Source organism: Metarhizium robertsii, assembly GCF_000187425.2.
Source record: "Metarhizium robertsii ARSEF 23 chromosome Unknown MAA_Scf_25, whole genome shotgun sequence".
NCBI lineage: Eukaryota > Fungi > Ascomycota > Sordariomycetes > Hypocreales > Clavicipitaceae > Metarhizium > Metarhizium robertsii.
The window spans coordinates 49,269-61,952 of record NW_011942166.1 but is presented as its reverse complement, the minus strand read 5'-3'; the positions used below and the strand labels follow the sequence as shown (position 1 = coordinate 61,952).

The window sequence follows — 12,684 nt, the reverse complement described above, 5'->3', positions numbered from 1 at the left end:
TAGTATATAATATATTAAATAGCCGGCTAATTTACTAGACCTTAACCTAATTAAGTATACTTAGGCTTTTTTAAAAAGTAAGCTTAGGTATTTATTTCCTTAATTACTAAGTTTAAAGGATAATATAGCTAATTTAGCGGAATTCTAGTAATATATACAGGTTATATAAAATATAATTAAATAAGAGTAGCTAAATACCCTTTTTCTTTTAATAAAGAATTGTGTTAATACTATAATTTATGTAAGGGGGTAGTATATAAAATATTAATTACCAGCTTTTAGGCTTTAAAATGCATTATATATGATATTTTATAGACTATTATATTACGAGAAATAACTGATTAAAAATATAGTATTTTTGTGGTGTTGTGGGATGTGGGCCAGGGGGCGCAGACTTTTGGCACCTTACTGTAGCAAGCCTAGCAGAATATAAAAGGGAGGATCCCATCTTAGAGCATTTATGGCGGACACAGCTAAACCGACGCCGAGCCCACACCTAACGACAGCTTCGACCTGTCTTCTTACGCGGCATAGTTTTAAAAAGAAGACGCAAATGATGAAGGCTTGAGAGAAGACCGGTAAGAGTATAAAGAAGTAGAGAATCTGATGCGTCAACAACACGACAAAATCGACGCCAGCGAGAATGGAGGCAAAGAAATAGAGTAGAGGGGCGGATGGAATGAGAATATCGGCAAAACCCAAAAGCCCTGGATAAGCACTCCGCCCAAGTTGAAGTATGCGAATAACTTCAGCATCGATGTCCGATCTTGGCTGCAACTGTTCAACATGGCCAGGAGACTGGAGAATTTGGTAATGGTGCGAAGCAGAAGGTTCAACACGTGTCTCTTCTACATTGCCAGCCGGTGTTGCCGCCCTCACTAATATAGATGTTGATGAATGATCCGCAAGGGATCGGTTCCGATCCCCGGGAAGTGAGGAGTGAGACTCTTCGAGTGGAATGATTTCAACTCCTGCGAGAGCACATTCGCTAGGTGGCGGCTGACATGGCGCAAGCTCGGGGCCTTGCACCATGTCTGGCAAGGTGTTAGATTTAGCCTGTGACCAAAGCAACTGTTTAAGAACTCACCACCTTGGATACATGTGTCGGCGCCTGTATTGCCGTACTCCTGAGTCCTATATTGTCCTATCGAAGCATCAGTCAGAAGCCCGTGTATGGGCGGAAAACAGAGACTACGCATACCCGGAGAGAGGCAGCAGCTATATACTAGCTGGGCGATGGAGAGAGCCGGACCAGCCAGGAGAACCAAAGAGATGACTTGGCCAAATGTCCAGTCGTTATCGCCTACATCTCCCGAGCGCCGTAAATTTGCCAAACGTGTCGATGCCCAGCTAGCAGAAAGCACAAGCGATGAAACCTAACTTGGTTAGGAAACGTGGAGGCTCATAAAAGAAAGGACGACGTGCCTCAGAGAGCATGGATGCATAGAGATCCAATAGTATCCGCAGCGCGAAATACAGGCTTGTTTGGGGGGGGAATGAAAACTCCTGCTACACACAATGCAACACTGGGCCGCATATTTGGCAGCCCTCGGGCCCAAGCATTGAGAAATTTATCATGGTTTCGATCCAGAAGCCCCCGAGAGAAGCGAGAGAGCACAGTAGATGAGGATTCGAAAAGCTTAGCAACTCGGACAAGATAGCCATATGCTAAGAGGAGGAGGGTAAGGACCATGGACGCGAACGGTGTACCGTCCCGATCCATGCCGCCCTTGAAATAGCACACGGCAGGGGCAGAGTCGGAAATTTTCTCCGGCACCTGATGGTCTCTAAAGTCGAAGTGACCCGTGGGAACAAACCCCACGAAGAGGAGGGCGAGCAGAGCAGTCATGAGTAATAGCCGGCCGGTTCGCGCCGTCGGGTGTACATGCAGATGGGTACGAAGACAGGTCAGGGCGGAAAGATGGGTAAGACATGAAAACCACGCAAGATAAAGGACGGTTTGCCAGTGGTAAGCGGACAGTCCGCACGTTAGGGAATAATATCCGCTGACCATGATGGCAATACCGGTGATTAGTTGTGTGTCCGCCAACATGAGGATACACTGGGCTGTAATTAGCACAGGGACAGCTCTGCTTCGATGACGACGGTGATTTACCCTGTTGAATGCTCCCTCGAGCTGCAAGTGGCTCTCGGGCTTCAGACTCAAACGAGATCGCAGAATTCGAAACACTTGAAAGACAATTGCATCGACTAGGTTCGTTGATGACGACGGGCTTGGGTAGGAACCTTGCTTGTTTGCGAATGGGCTCACCCCGGGGTCAAATGCGAGAACGTAGTAGAGCAGCAGAAGCACGACACTCACCCATGCCATAATCGTGAAGCCGAGGAGAACCTAAGCCCAGGGTTAGATGGTTCGTGCTACACGGCTGTGACTGCGTACCCCCAGCCCGGATATATCTCCGTATGGCTCCAGCGGCACGGCGTCTCCCCCGCAAGTATAAGAGCACTTGGTCATGGGTGCTTTTTAGTTTCAGACTTTCCAATCGTGTGAGGGATAAAGAAGACAAAGATCGAATGCAATGAGACGAACCCGAATGCAACTCTTGGTCGTCTATAAGGCTGCGCGATCATGTGACGGATACTCTGCAGCGTCCAGTCCCAGGGCGTGGTATGAGACAAAAGCGCTGGAGCCATCCTTTAGCACAAAGTGAGGATTCGGATTTGCGTGTGCTGGATCCTCTGTGGCTTGAAAGACGGATTGTTTGGCATTTGTCGACAAGGATGGTGTCGCGAGTTGAAGTCATCCCAACAGCTACATGGGTAGACGAACGCTTCCCGGACCCTTGATGCAGGCGTAGTTATTGTGCATTTGAAAGCCATCTTCACAATGCATAAATAGGTGTCGGGATGCACAGCTTATGGAACGCATCTGGGTTTCTCCATGCTTTGTTCTCTCCTCGGCCGCACGGGCAGTTGACACGGTCGGAATTTGGTCCGTCGTATACAGCCGTCGTTTTGTAAGTCCCCGAGGCGTCCTCCAGGTGTTCCTTGGAAGTTTGAAAGAATATACACACCTACGTCATATGTTGGTGGTAGACACCTCCAGCAGTGCGTGGTCTTACCTCTTTGTTCTTGGTCGCTTGCTGAGACAAGCAGCCATGGACACTTGCTGATTCCTTTGTGTCCATCCAAGCTGGCAGACACTACGGCTTCTCGTCTGCTGCACACAGCTCGAAAATAGGAATATGAGCCAACATGCCATGACCTACGCTCTCCGAGGTCCTGGTATAAATATCACGCCATTCCTGGCCTCGCACGCCACTGGTGCCGCCCCTTCCAAGTTCTTTCCAGGCCACACAAACGCATCACCGAGAAACCGTCGACAATGGAGGCCGATGCTGCAAATATGGGCGAGTCCATTGCCGACGTCGCAAAGCAATGTAGGGCGTCTTTAAAAACGTGCCTGAATATCCTGCCACTAAATGAAGACTATTGGGCGGAAGCAAGACTAACAGAGTTCCAAAATTGGACTTCTACCGCGGGCGTTTTTGACGCCAAAAGAGTTTCACTCGACTCAGAGCTAGCGTTTGAGCCGGATACCAAGAATACTATTGTCGACCTCCTCATGACTCTGCGAAATTGTATTCAAGAGTGCCAAAAGAGTGGTTAGTCTACATATTTGGTGTTTATTTTCGACTTTCAATTCGTCTCTTTCCTTTCCTTTGCTTTCCGTCGAAATTTCCGTCTTCGACTAAAACGTAATGCTGATATACATTTTCTCGCAGACGAAAAAGAAGTCAACTATGATGGGGCCGATATTACGGGTAGCGAAGACCAACAAGATCTCCCACCAACTGATGATGCGGATATGACAAGCCCGACAGCAAGCCTATTTTCTTCGTGGTCAGATGACTCGGATGTGTCACCATCAAAGTCATGCGATGAAGACGACTCGGATCCGCCATCATCAGAGTCAGGCGATGAAGACGACTCAACCTCGGCTTTCGACAAGGACATGTCCCCTCTGGGATCAGCAAAGAGCGAGGTATACGAGCTCCTTCGCCAACTAAGGGAGCTTACCGTGGCTATGAAAAAGTCTAAGCCAAATCCTAGGTTACAGAAGGCAGACACAACTTTCCAACCGACAGAGCATGAGGAGTTGCGCGACTACCTTGCCGGCATCGTTCTTGCGCAAGGCTTCGAAAAGGGCCGACAGCGTTGCGATGTTGGCCGCAAGTCGCTGACGCCTTTGCAAGATCGACTGATCATGGCTAATCTCAGACGGCGCCATAGGTTCTTGTTTGCGCAACGGGATGCTGGAAATTTCGAGAGTGATCCTCAGAACACCGGCCGCAAGTCCACGAGACCATTTCCCACAGCCAACATGCGCTATCCTCGTCCTCCAAGTCTACGGATAGGAGAGACGTGCTTTCGTTGCCCATATTGTTGCCAAATGCTTCCAGCAATGTTTCAAATGAAAACTCATTGGAAGCAAGCAGATCCCTTGCCAGCTTGAGCCTCGCTCTGCGGCCACTTGATCTTTGCGAGTCGGCACTAACAAAGAGACAGGAAACACTTGATGGAAGACATATCCCCTTATACTTGTGTCGTCGAAGGATGCGAACAAGAAGATGCGTTATTCGTCACCCGAGCCAAGTGGATGAAGCATATTCTCGGGCATTCTCCGCAGTATTGGCGGTGTCAGGCTTGCAGTCTCCCAAACAAACCGCCACGCGAATTTCCATCTAAGGAACACTATCTCAGTCACCTGAGGGGAGCCCACTGGAAGACAATCAGTGAATACATGTACCACGACCTGGCCAAAGATGCTGCTAGGTCAGGACCTACAGGTATCAGTCAGTGCCCTCTTTGCAATGTGAATGAACCTTTGGATTCTAGTGCTCTCTTCGACCACATTGCCAGGCACATACGTTCCTTTTCTTTGTTGTCTTTGCCGTGGTCACACGCCCGTCTATGGGCGTAGACGTTAACAGTGAGGATCATTTCAAACGGAATGATTACTTTGACGAGTGCTCAGAGGACCTTTTCCTTTGGTATTGCGTATTAAGCGGTTCGGATTGGGACTCGGGTGGCCTGGCGTCGTTGCCATCCGATCCTTCTGTTGTTGGGCTTGGTTGAGATAATAAAGGTTGTTTTTTGGGTGCTCATTTTGTAAATATTTCCTTGCCGCCCATGCCAGCAGTGGTCCATGCGGATGCTCCCCAAGAGTGGGAACAGGAGGTTACCAAATTAAGAACAAAGTCAGTGCAGAAGAGATTCGCCAAGTTTCAAGGTCTGGGTCTCCATTTTCTCAAGGCCTCGAGGGCGAGTGACCCTTATTTATATCAAACAGCGGTGATCAAGCGAGCCTGGAAGCCCAAGGCCTTAAGCTAGGCCTCATGGGGTTCGCCGATAATGTCAAGTTTTTGTGTTTTGAGAGACCCCTCCTGGGCATCAAACGTGATGAATTCCGCCCTCGCATCATGGAATGCTCTTCGAAATTGCAAAGCTCGATTATACTGCAATGGTAGTGTATGGAGGAGGCGAGAGCGTGCCCTGAGGTGAGGAAGCATTTTTCTTGGTGTTCCGAAAGCTGCATGAGGGTGCTAATCGCCATGGGGCCTGGAGAGAAGTGGTGAAAGATGTCTGGTGCTGTTATTTCCGGAAAGATAGGCGGAGAGCGGATAAACGTATATCCGTGATTGACTGACCACTTGACACGTTGGTAACCAGACGGTCGCAGGTTGCCAACTTGGCAGCAATGGTCAAAGACTCAGAGTCTGGTTGTCAGAAGGCTGGAGTAGCTAGGGCCGTACTGGCAGCGCTACCAGCATCCTTCCAACTCGTCCATGTATCAGGTGAGTCGGGCGGCAGATGGAATGCCCACCATTCTATGCAACGGTTGTGATTGATACAAGGACAGGCATGGACTCTTCCTACCGGGGCTAACTGCGTCTCGCACTAGCTATAGGTCTCAGCCGCAGCTGAAAGAAGGCTTCAGGAAGGAACTACTTGCCGTTTTCTCTTATATATAATCATGGCGGAAGTCTAGTGCAAGGTTTATGCCCAGAACTTGACAGCCACGAGAGGCGTAGAGATGGGGCAGAAAGTACACATGAGAACGGTCTCGCCACTACGATACTCATATGTCTCTGTCACTGCCGAAGGTTTTGTTCATTTTGGAAGTCGCCGGTTAGAATAAGGTTCGGTGGCAGCATGGTTTCGCTGACGGTCCTGCTGGAACTTGCGTGATGCAGCCACAGCGGAGAAGACGCCCTAGCTATCTGAATCCGGGCATGTGACGTAACCGCCCAGTGCCTAATTTGTCTGAATAAAGACATATTGGGGCTTAACATGGTCACTTCTTTCTGTTCCAATTCGAGGGGTGATCTTTGTGCCCCGCGTCGCAATGCCCTTTCTACAAATCGACCAAGTCGGTGGGAGAATCCAGCAACCACCGCATTACTTATAATAGCAGGAAAAGTTTTAACAGGCGAATACTTTGGAAAACATCGAGTCAGTCTTGCTTCGGAAACAAATAAGCGCATTAAATGCCACGTTTTTAGACTAAAAATTGCAGGAGCCTGTTGATTGCGGTTATCCACAACCAAGACCCCTTTTGTCAGCGGGCTGTGCAAAATACTGTGTTGCTCTGTTTTACCAACTACTTGTAACGAATGTATCGACCATGATGAAGTTAGTCATCGACTTGGAACTCAAACTTTCTGTGATTGCGTTGCCTCCAATCCAGGAGCAAGCCTGATAAACTAAGCAGCCAACAGCTAACAAACGAAAGCCTCCCCTCCACAACCAACTGCGACTTCACAACTCATCCATGTCATCAACTGTCTCATTGCTGTCCTCCTCGGCCTGGATTGACTTGACAACATCATCTAGCCACGCAGCCATCCGGAAACCCGCACGAGCAATTTGCTGCTCGACAACCGGAGCGGCTCGTTGGTAGTATCCATTACTGAAGAGATTCTTTTGCGTAATTTGCTTGGGGCCTAGTCCAGGCGGAAAGACTGTACCGCAAAACATGTTAGAAAACACCTTTAAAGGAGGTTCCAAAGGGGCTGTTCTCACCATGTGTGCACACATAATGGTTGGCTTCATTCGACCACGCCATGGCAGTCACATTCGGACTCCTAGGGTCGAAATTCTCCAACCACCCTTCCTTGTCGGCCGCATATTTGCCACTGCTAATCTCCCTGGCTAGTTCATCTGCCCACCGGATGGCAGTCGACATTGGATCTTTGCCCGAATGTTGTGTGATTTGCTCGAGGATACGGGTATCCCAAACCGCATGCAAGGTATATTGGCGCTTCTGCCACCGGACCTTGATTCGCGTTCCACCTCTTGCGACATCTTCGTTGTGCAACGGCTGGTGCAAGTCCCCGATGAAGTGGACCAGGAATTTAAACGCCCTCTCGCGCTCTACCCGAGGCAGGGCTCTGTCACGCGCCCGATCAGTGTAGTTGGCCAACGCGCTGATAATACACCCTCCCTCCTTGCAGTCCCGCGCATAGTCGACCTGGCACGAGCCGCGGGCAGGGTCGTCGTGGGCATCGATGAAGTGGAAGTTGCTGGTATATTTCCATACCTGCAGGCCCCTGATCTGATCCGCCCACGTGGCTACTTTGGCGAGGTAGTCGTCGCCTTGGTCGCGTAGAAGACGTTTGAGATAGTCCCTGGTTGGCGAGGAAACAAAGTGGCTGGCGAGATGTGCCGTGGTGTCGTGACCCAGAGCTAGGTGACGATGAGCCTAGGCATGACTTTGGTTGCGAGGCGCGTTTTGGGGGCCCGACTTACCTCCCCAGGCCAAGGCTCCTGGCAGACATAGCAGCGGCAGGAAGAAGTAGTGAAGAGAAAGCTTCATGTTGAAAATATATCGCAAACCAGTGCAAGTGTAGATGCAGCACCTTTTCCTGATCAGATATGACGGCTTGTGTTGGGTTTTATAAGCCAAAGGACTCAGGAGTGGTCTGCGGCCTAGATCCTTTTGGCTTGATGAGCTATGATATCAATCTCAGAACTCAAAAGCCACTATTGGAAGGCTGCAGAAAGATACTTTGAGACAAGAAACTCTATAGTATATTGGAAGTCGGATGCATGGCATGGCAAACTCGGCTGAAGGTTAACCTGCCAGCGCTGAAACATTGAACGCCACGTTGGCGGCGCCGAACAACCTAAACACAATTACTGCATACTTTTGTTGCTTTTTAAATTACAGCATGGTTTTTCCATCCGAAAGCACAACGCCTCACGGTCATTCGTGGTCAGCACCTTCCGTCTGGCCCACTGTCAGCAACCAACTCCGAGCGTACACGTCATGAAATGTATTGGGCATAAAATTCTCCCCCAATTCCATGCCATTGCCCTTTTACCCTGCTTCTTTGCTGCACTATTAGTATCGAAATAAGCCGTAGGACTAGGCAAACCTACATCGGCAGAGGAATTTTCAGCATCACGCTCCGCAAAGATCACTACCGAGTGTGACTTTACAACAACTACCAAGTGTATTACATCGTATTCGTGTATACTATTCTTTACAATGTTATCAACCGTTGTTACCGAGGCGCCCGCTGCCAATATGACGCCCGACTTTGAAGTCAGGCTTCAACTCGACCCAGACAAGGTCCTCCACTCTAACCACCAGTTGATGGATCTGGTTCGGGACAATTTTTCAGTCAAAGACACAGTCAAAATGAATGTCCAGTTTCTCGACAAGTGCTCCAACGAAATATTCAAAGCTGGCTGGAACGTTCGACTGCGTGTGGTCCAACCGAAGCCCGAGATTGAGCTGACGTACAAGAAGCGATACGACATCGCGGGCGGCAACATTGAAGCTGCGCTCGCAAAAGCTAATCAAGACGGCTTCACCTCCAAATCTGACAAGTACGAGGCCCAAGTCGAGTGGGGCTACAAGAAGCAGACACTCTCCGTCAGCCGTGGAAAAAAGGTCAGATACTCTGGAGACGGCGGGACAGACCTCCCTGGAACCGCGGCCTCGCGGGACATGCTTGTAGACAAGGCTCCGGGCAAATTCGACAACTTTAAGGGAAAGAACTGGGGTACCAAGGCGTTGAAGGAGGCAGTGATTTTTGGACCTGTCCACGCCACGCGGGCAATTGGCTCGTGGGGGGATCATAAATTGTATATTGAGGTTTGGCCCATCCGAAGTGCGGACGGATCGGGGTGGCAGTACTTTGTGGAGGCATCGTTTAAAGCGGGACGTCGTGATGAAGCAGAAGCAGCAAGGGAAACTCTCTTGAAGGAATTGCAGGACAAAGGTTGGTTTCTACCAGAAGATGCGTTGAAAACGAGCATTATCATGGAACGTTATGCGTGTCCATGAGTATCTGGGGAGGCGAGTTGGAATAGAATGAGGACGGATGTCTCTCAAGTCGACTACAGCGTTGGTTGACTGAGACTCTTCTGAGTATGTAGAAGAAATAACTGCAACTTAATCTGCTTTCTGGCCTTGCTTGATGCTAGAATTCCGTATTGATAAGCCATCACGGCAACAGCGTGTTGAAGAAGGCCAGGTGTACCGGCGACCAAGCGTCAAATGTACATATGTATTGCTCGAGGGATTGAGTGTCGGTATCACGCAAGTAACACTAGGAAAACGAAGACAACTCCCCAGCCGTCTGGTGCTGCTGGGCCAGTGGCCAGCACGATAGAGGACGGCAATGAGTTACAACACAGAGGATTCGAGGAAGCTCCCCAATGGCTGGAACCGGCGCAGATCTAGGCCACGATAATGGGCTGAATCACCCGAGGCAAAACACCGGACTCACTAAAGACAGTGTGATCGAGAGCTTCGCCTGAGCTTGCCATGGAAGAACTACAAGGCCAAGTAGTTGACCCAACATCAAGTTTGGCATTTCTGCATAGAGCATGGAAACGTCTTTCAGCACAGAGAGGGAGCGCGGCGTCTGCCGAATGTAGGCCAACTTCTGAAACCCATCTCACTACAATGTCTGGCGACAAAGGCCTGTGTGTCAATGGAGACGTTAGCCAAGACATATTGCCAGACTTGGAATAAGCCAGAACGTTGATGGCTCTGTAGGTTGATGTTTGCATTGCCACATATCGATGCCTCCATCGACCCTCGGTGGACACCTGGCTGTCCGCCATGGAAAGGTATTGGCAGCGTCGACCCGGCTATATTAATCCCTAGCTACCAAAATGTACACGGCGACCCTGGGTGGACGGAGGGCCGTGAGAAGCAGTTCGAAACACATGTCTTTTCTTCTGCATACATGTAAAAGCTCAAGGCTGCAGACTTTAGAATACAGACCGAGTTGATGCAAGAGACAGATGGCGTGATTCAGCACGTCACAAACCTGATATCCATAGACGAAGGCTATCGATCCAGGGATCAGAAGGAGAGCATCAGGACTGGTCTATGCATGGTGGCGATGAGCGAACAATCAACCTACTACTAAAGCGTGACAAGTTTAGCCGCCTGGATACCCTCAACCTACAGTCCCTCCACTTCAGTGCCCGTATCGAAGACCTGGATAGGGTGAAAGAGTTGTCCAAAAAGGTAGCAATGTCGAGATACGCGACGACAAGGGACAGACTGCCGTATTTCATGCCGTGAGAAGAAGACGGCACGCCATTGTGAAGTGGCTGCTTAAGGAGGGTACAGAACTGCGCAAAGCAGCGTGCAGTCATGGCGCAGAGCTCCACGCCAAAGACTCGGCTGGAAACACGCCTGCCCATAGGGCTGCGGCATGATTCTTTGCTGAGCCTAGAATTTCTCTCTGAAAGGTTATTACATATTATAGGCAAATTCCTAGTTCAAGTTAAATCCACAATTCTAGGTTGTATTCGGTACTAATATGATGAAGTTGATATTGAATAATTATACACTCGTCCAGTCTCTGAGAAAACCAAGCGGCAACTACCAAGATCAAGGCAACTAGCGTCCCCTTAATAATAGTAACGTAGTCTACTTGTTTGAGCATTATAACGACTGGTAACGCGGGATTTCGTGCTAGTAACCGTGTTTGTAATATTGGTAGTAGTAGCGGCGACGGTGATGCGGGTGGTCAGAAAGGGGTCAAGGTGTGTAGTCGCCGCCTTGTTGCAAAAGGACAGAAACCTGCAGCTCCCAGGCCGTGTGGCATGTCCCCCAACGTTGCCAATATCGAACAGGAAGGATGGATATTTACCCCAGATTTTCCAACCGATGCTAGCTTCGGACGGCCCACATCATTATCCTCTTCTCTCAACTGGACCTCTTGTGGCTGTCGCTGGCGGGATCCGATTCATCTACCGGGAGCTCCACAAATCCGGTCCCCACATCCCGAGACGTATCCGTAAATCCGCTCCGGAAATGTTTCCATGCCGGATGTCGTCCAAGCAGAATGATATTGAGCGATGAGGAGCTTTGGAGCCAAATCTACTGGACACTATTAGGTCGTAGTATATTGTTAAATACAAGGCAAGGTGCCTCGGTTGCAACACCTCTTGTCCTCTTGTGTAACATCTTCGCGATGCCTGCACTTGTCTACATCCCCAGTTCGCCGCAGGTTACACCTGAACAGCGTGCGTCAAATCGTAATGTAAATAAGGCGTTTAATAATGCTTCTACTGCTTCAAAGGCTGCTGATTCTTCACCGAGGATGGTGGATACCCGACAAACATATTGTGTCCTACCCACGATCGGGAGTGGACTACACCGACTATACGCTCAGACAGCTAGACGTTTTCGCTTGGAGGGCTGCAAATGGTATTGACTTCAAAATAATACCCAGTCGTGCAAGTTCATTCACCAAACCCAGTGTCATAGCCCTGCACGGCCAATCCAACTTGGAGTATCTCATCACGCTGATAGCACCGACGAGGCCATTCGGTGCTATTTCTGTGCACTCGTCCAAGTATCGTACCTAATTGCCATTCTGTCGCAAAATCAGTTTGAGGTATTTTACAGTGTACCTCATGCCCTGAAACTTTTGTCTGAAACCCCAAGGAAAATCGAAGTACTTGGAGCTGTAAAGATTGTCATTTACGGGGGGTCTGCATGCCCAGATGACTTGGGCAACCTGCTGGTTGAGAATGGCGTACATCTTGTGAGCCATTACGGCGCGCAAGTCCCTCCCAACGATGCAGAGTCCGTCAAGTTGCAGGATAAAGATATGACCCGAAGCACCCAAATTGGCCAGCTGATGACATCTTTCCGACCCCAAGAAGACAAAGCTTGGAAATATTTCCGGGAAATGGAAAAGATACCCCCGTTCTTGTACTGGAAAACCTTGTGGGTTAAATTGCTATGAATGCGTGGTTAGGGACGGTTGGCCGTTCAAGGTGTAGTCCAATCAACCGGATGGGCCGTTTGTGACCAACGTTGCCTGCTCCTTGTCCCCGAGTCTGTTTACTGCTGCTGTCCCCGAAACAGAAGTGGCAGACAAATTCGTCAAACACTCTCTGCGAGGCCTATGGCGAGCCAAGTCGAATCAACCTACTTCAAAAACGGTTGTCGTAGTTGCGGGACCCTGTGCAACGGGCAGGACAACCGTTGGAACGGCTATTGCCAACGAGGCCAATGTCCCCTTTATTGAAGGCGCCTCCTTGCACACTGAAGCTGCTGTCGCAAATATGAGGGCGGACATCGCTGTCACTGAAGATTACCGCATGGCTTGGCTCGACCGAGTTGTACGGCGTACGGCAGAGGTATCACCGAGCTTGGCTACGGCAAAGTCTTTGTAA

General features: G+C 49.6%; 5 protein-coding genes across 5 annotated transcripts; 3 read left to right on the top strand and 2 right to left on the bottom strand.

Moving 5' to 3' along the window:
• Window positions 1–405: 405 nt before the first annotated feature.
• Window positions 406–2,332, bottom strand: MAA_10270 (uncharacterized protein; the record flags this gene model as incomplete). Its single annotated transcript, XM_007828268.2, has 5 exons — window positions 406–1,034; window positions 1,088–1,144; window positions 1,202–1,350; window positions 1,518–2,062; window positions 2,117–2,332. 5 exons carry the CDS (start codon window positions 2,330–2,332, stop codon window positions 406–408), a joined length of 1,596 nt encoding a protein of 531 aa, XP_007826459.2.
• A 1,014-nt stretch (window positions 2,333–3,346) lies between these two features.
• On the top strand, window positions 3,347–4,477 carry MAA_10269 (uncharacterized protein; the record flags this gene model as incomplete). Its single annotated transcript, XM_007828267.1, has 2 exons — window positions 3,347–3,626; window positions 3,747–4,477. The coding sequence occupies 2 exons, from the start codon at window positions 3,347–3,349 to the stop codon at window positions 4,475–4,477; spliced, it is 1,011 nt and encodes a 336-aa protein (XP_007826458.1).
• A 2,306-nt stretch (window positions 4,478–6,783) lies between these two features.
• MAA_10268 (S1/P1 Nuclease) lies at window positions 6,784–7,840 on the bottom strand (the record flags this gene model as incomplete). Its single annotated transcript, XM_007828266.1, has 3 exons — window positions 6,784–6,986; window positions 7,048–7,710; window positions 7,774–7,840. The coding sequence occupies 3 exons, from the start codon at window positions 7,838–7,840 to the stop codon at window positions 6,784–6,786; spliced, it is 933 nt and encodes a 310-aa protein (XP_007826457.1).
• A 675-nt stretch (window positions 7,841–8,515) lies between these two features.
• Window positions 8,516–9,319, top strand: MAA_10267 (uncharacterized protein; the record flags this gene model as incomplete). Its single annotated transcript, XM_007828265.1, has 1 exon — window positions 8,516–9,319. One exon carries the CDS (start codon window positions 8,516–8,518, stop codon window positions 9,317–9,319), a length of 804 nt encoding a protein of 267 aa, XP_007826456.1.
• Window positions 9,320–11,471: 2,152 nt separating this feature from the next.
• On the top strand, window positions 11,472–12,684 carry MAA_10266 (glucokinase; the record flags this gene model as incomplete). Its single annotated transcript, XM_007828264.1, has 4 exons — window positions 11,472–11,540; window positions 11,580–11,707; window positions 11,768–12,232; window positions 12,345–12,684. 4 exons carry the CDS (start codon window positions 11,472–11,474, stop codon window positions 12,682–12,684), a joined length of 1,002 nt encoding a protein of 333 aa, XP_007826455.1.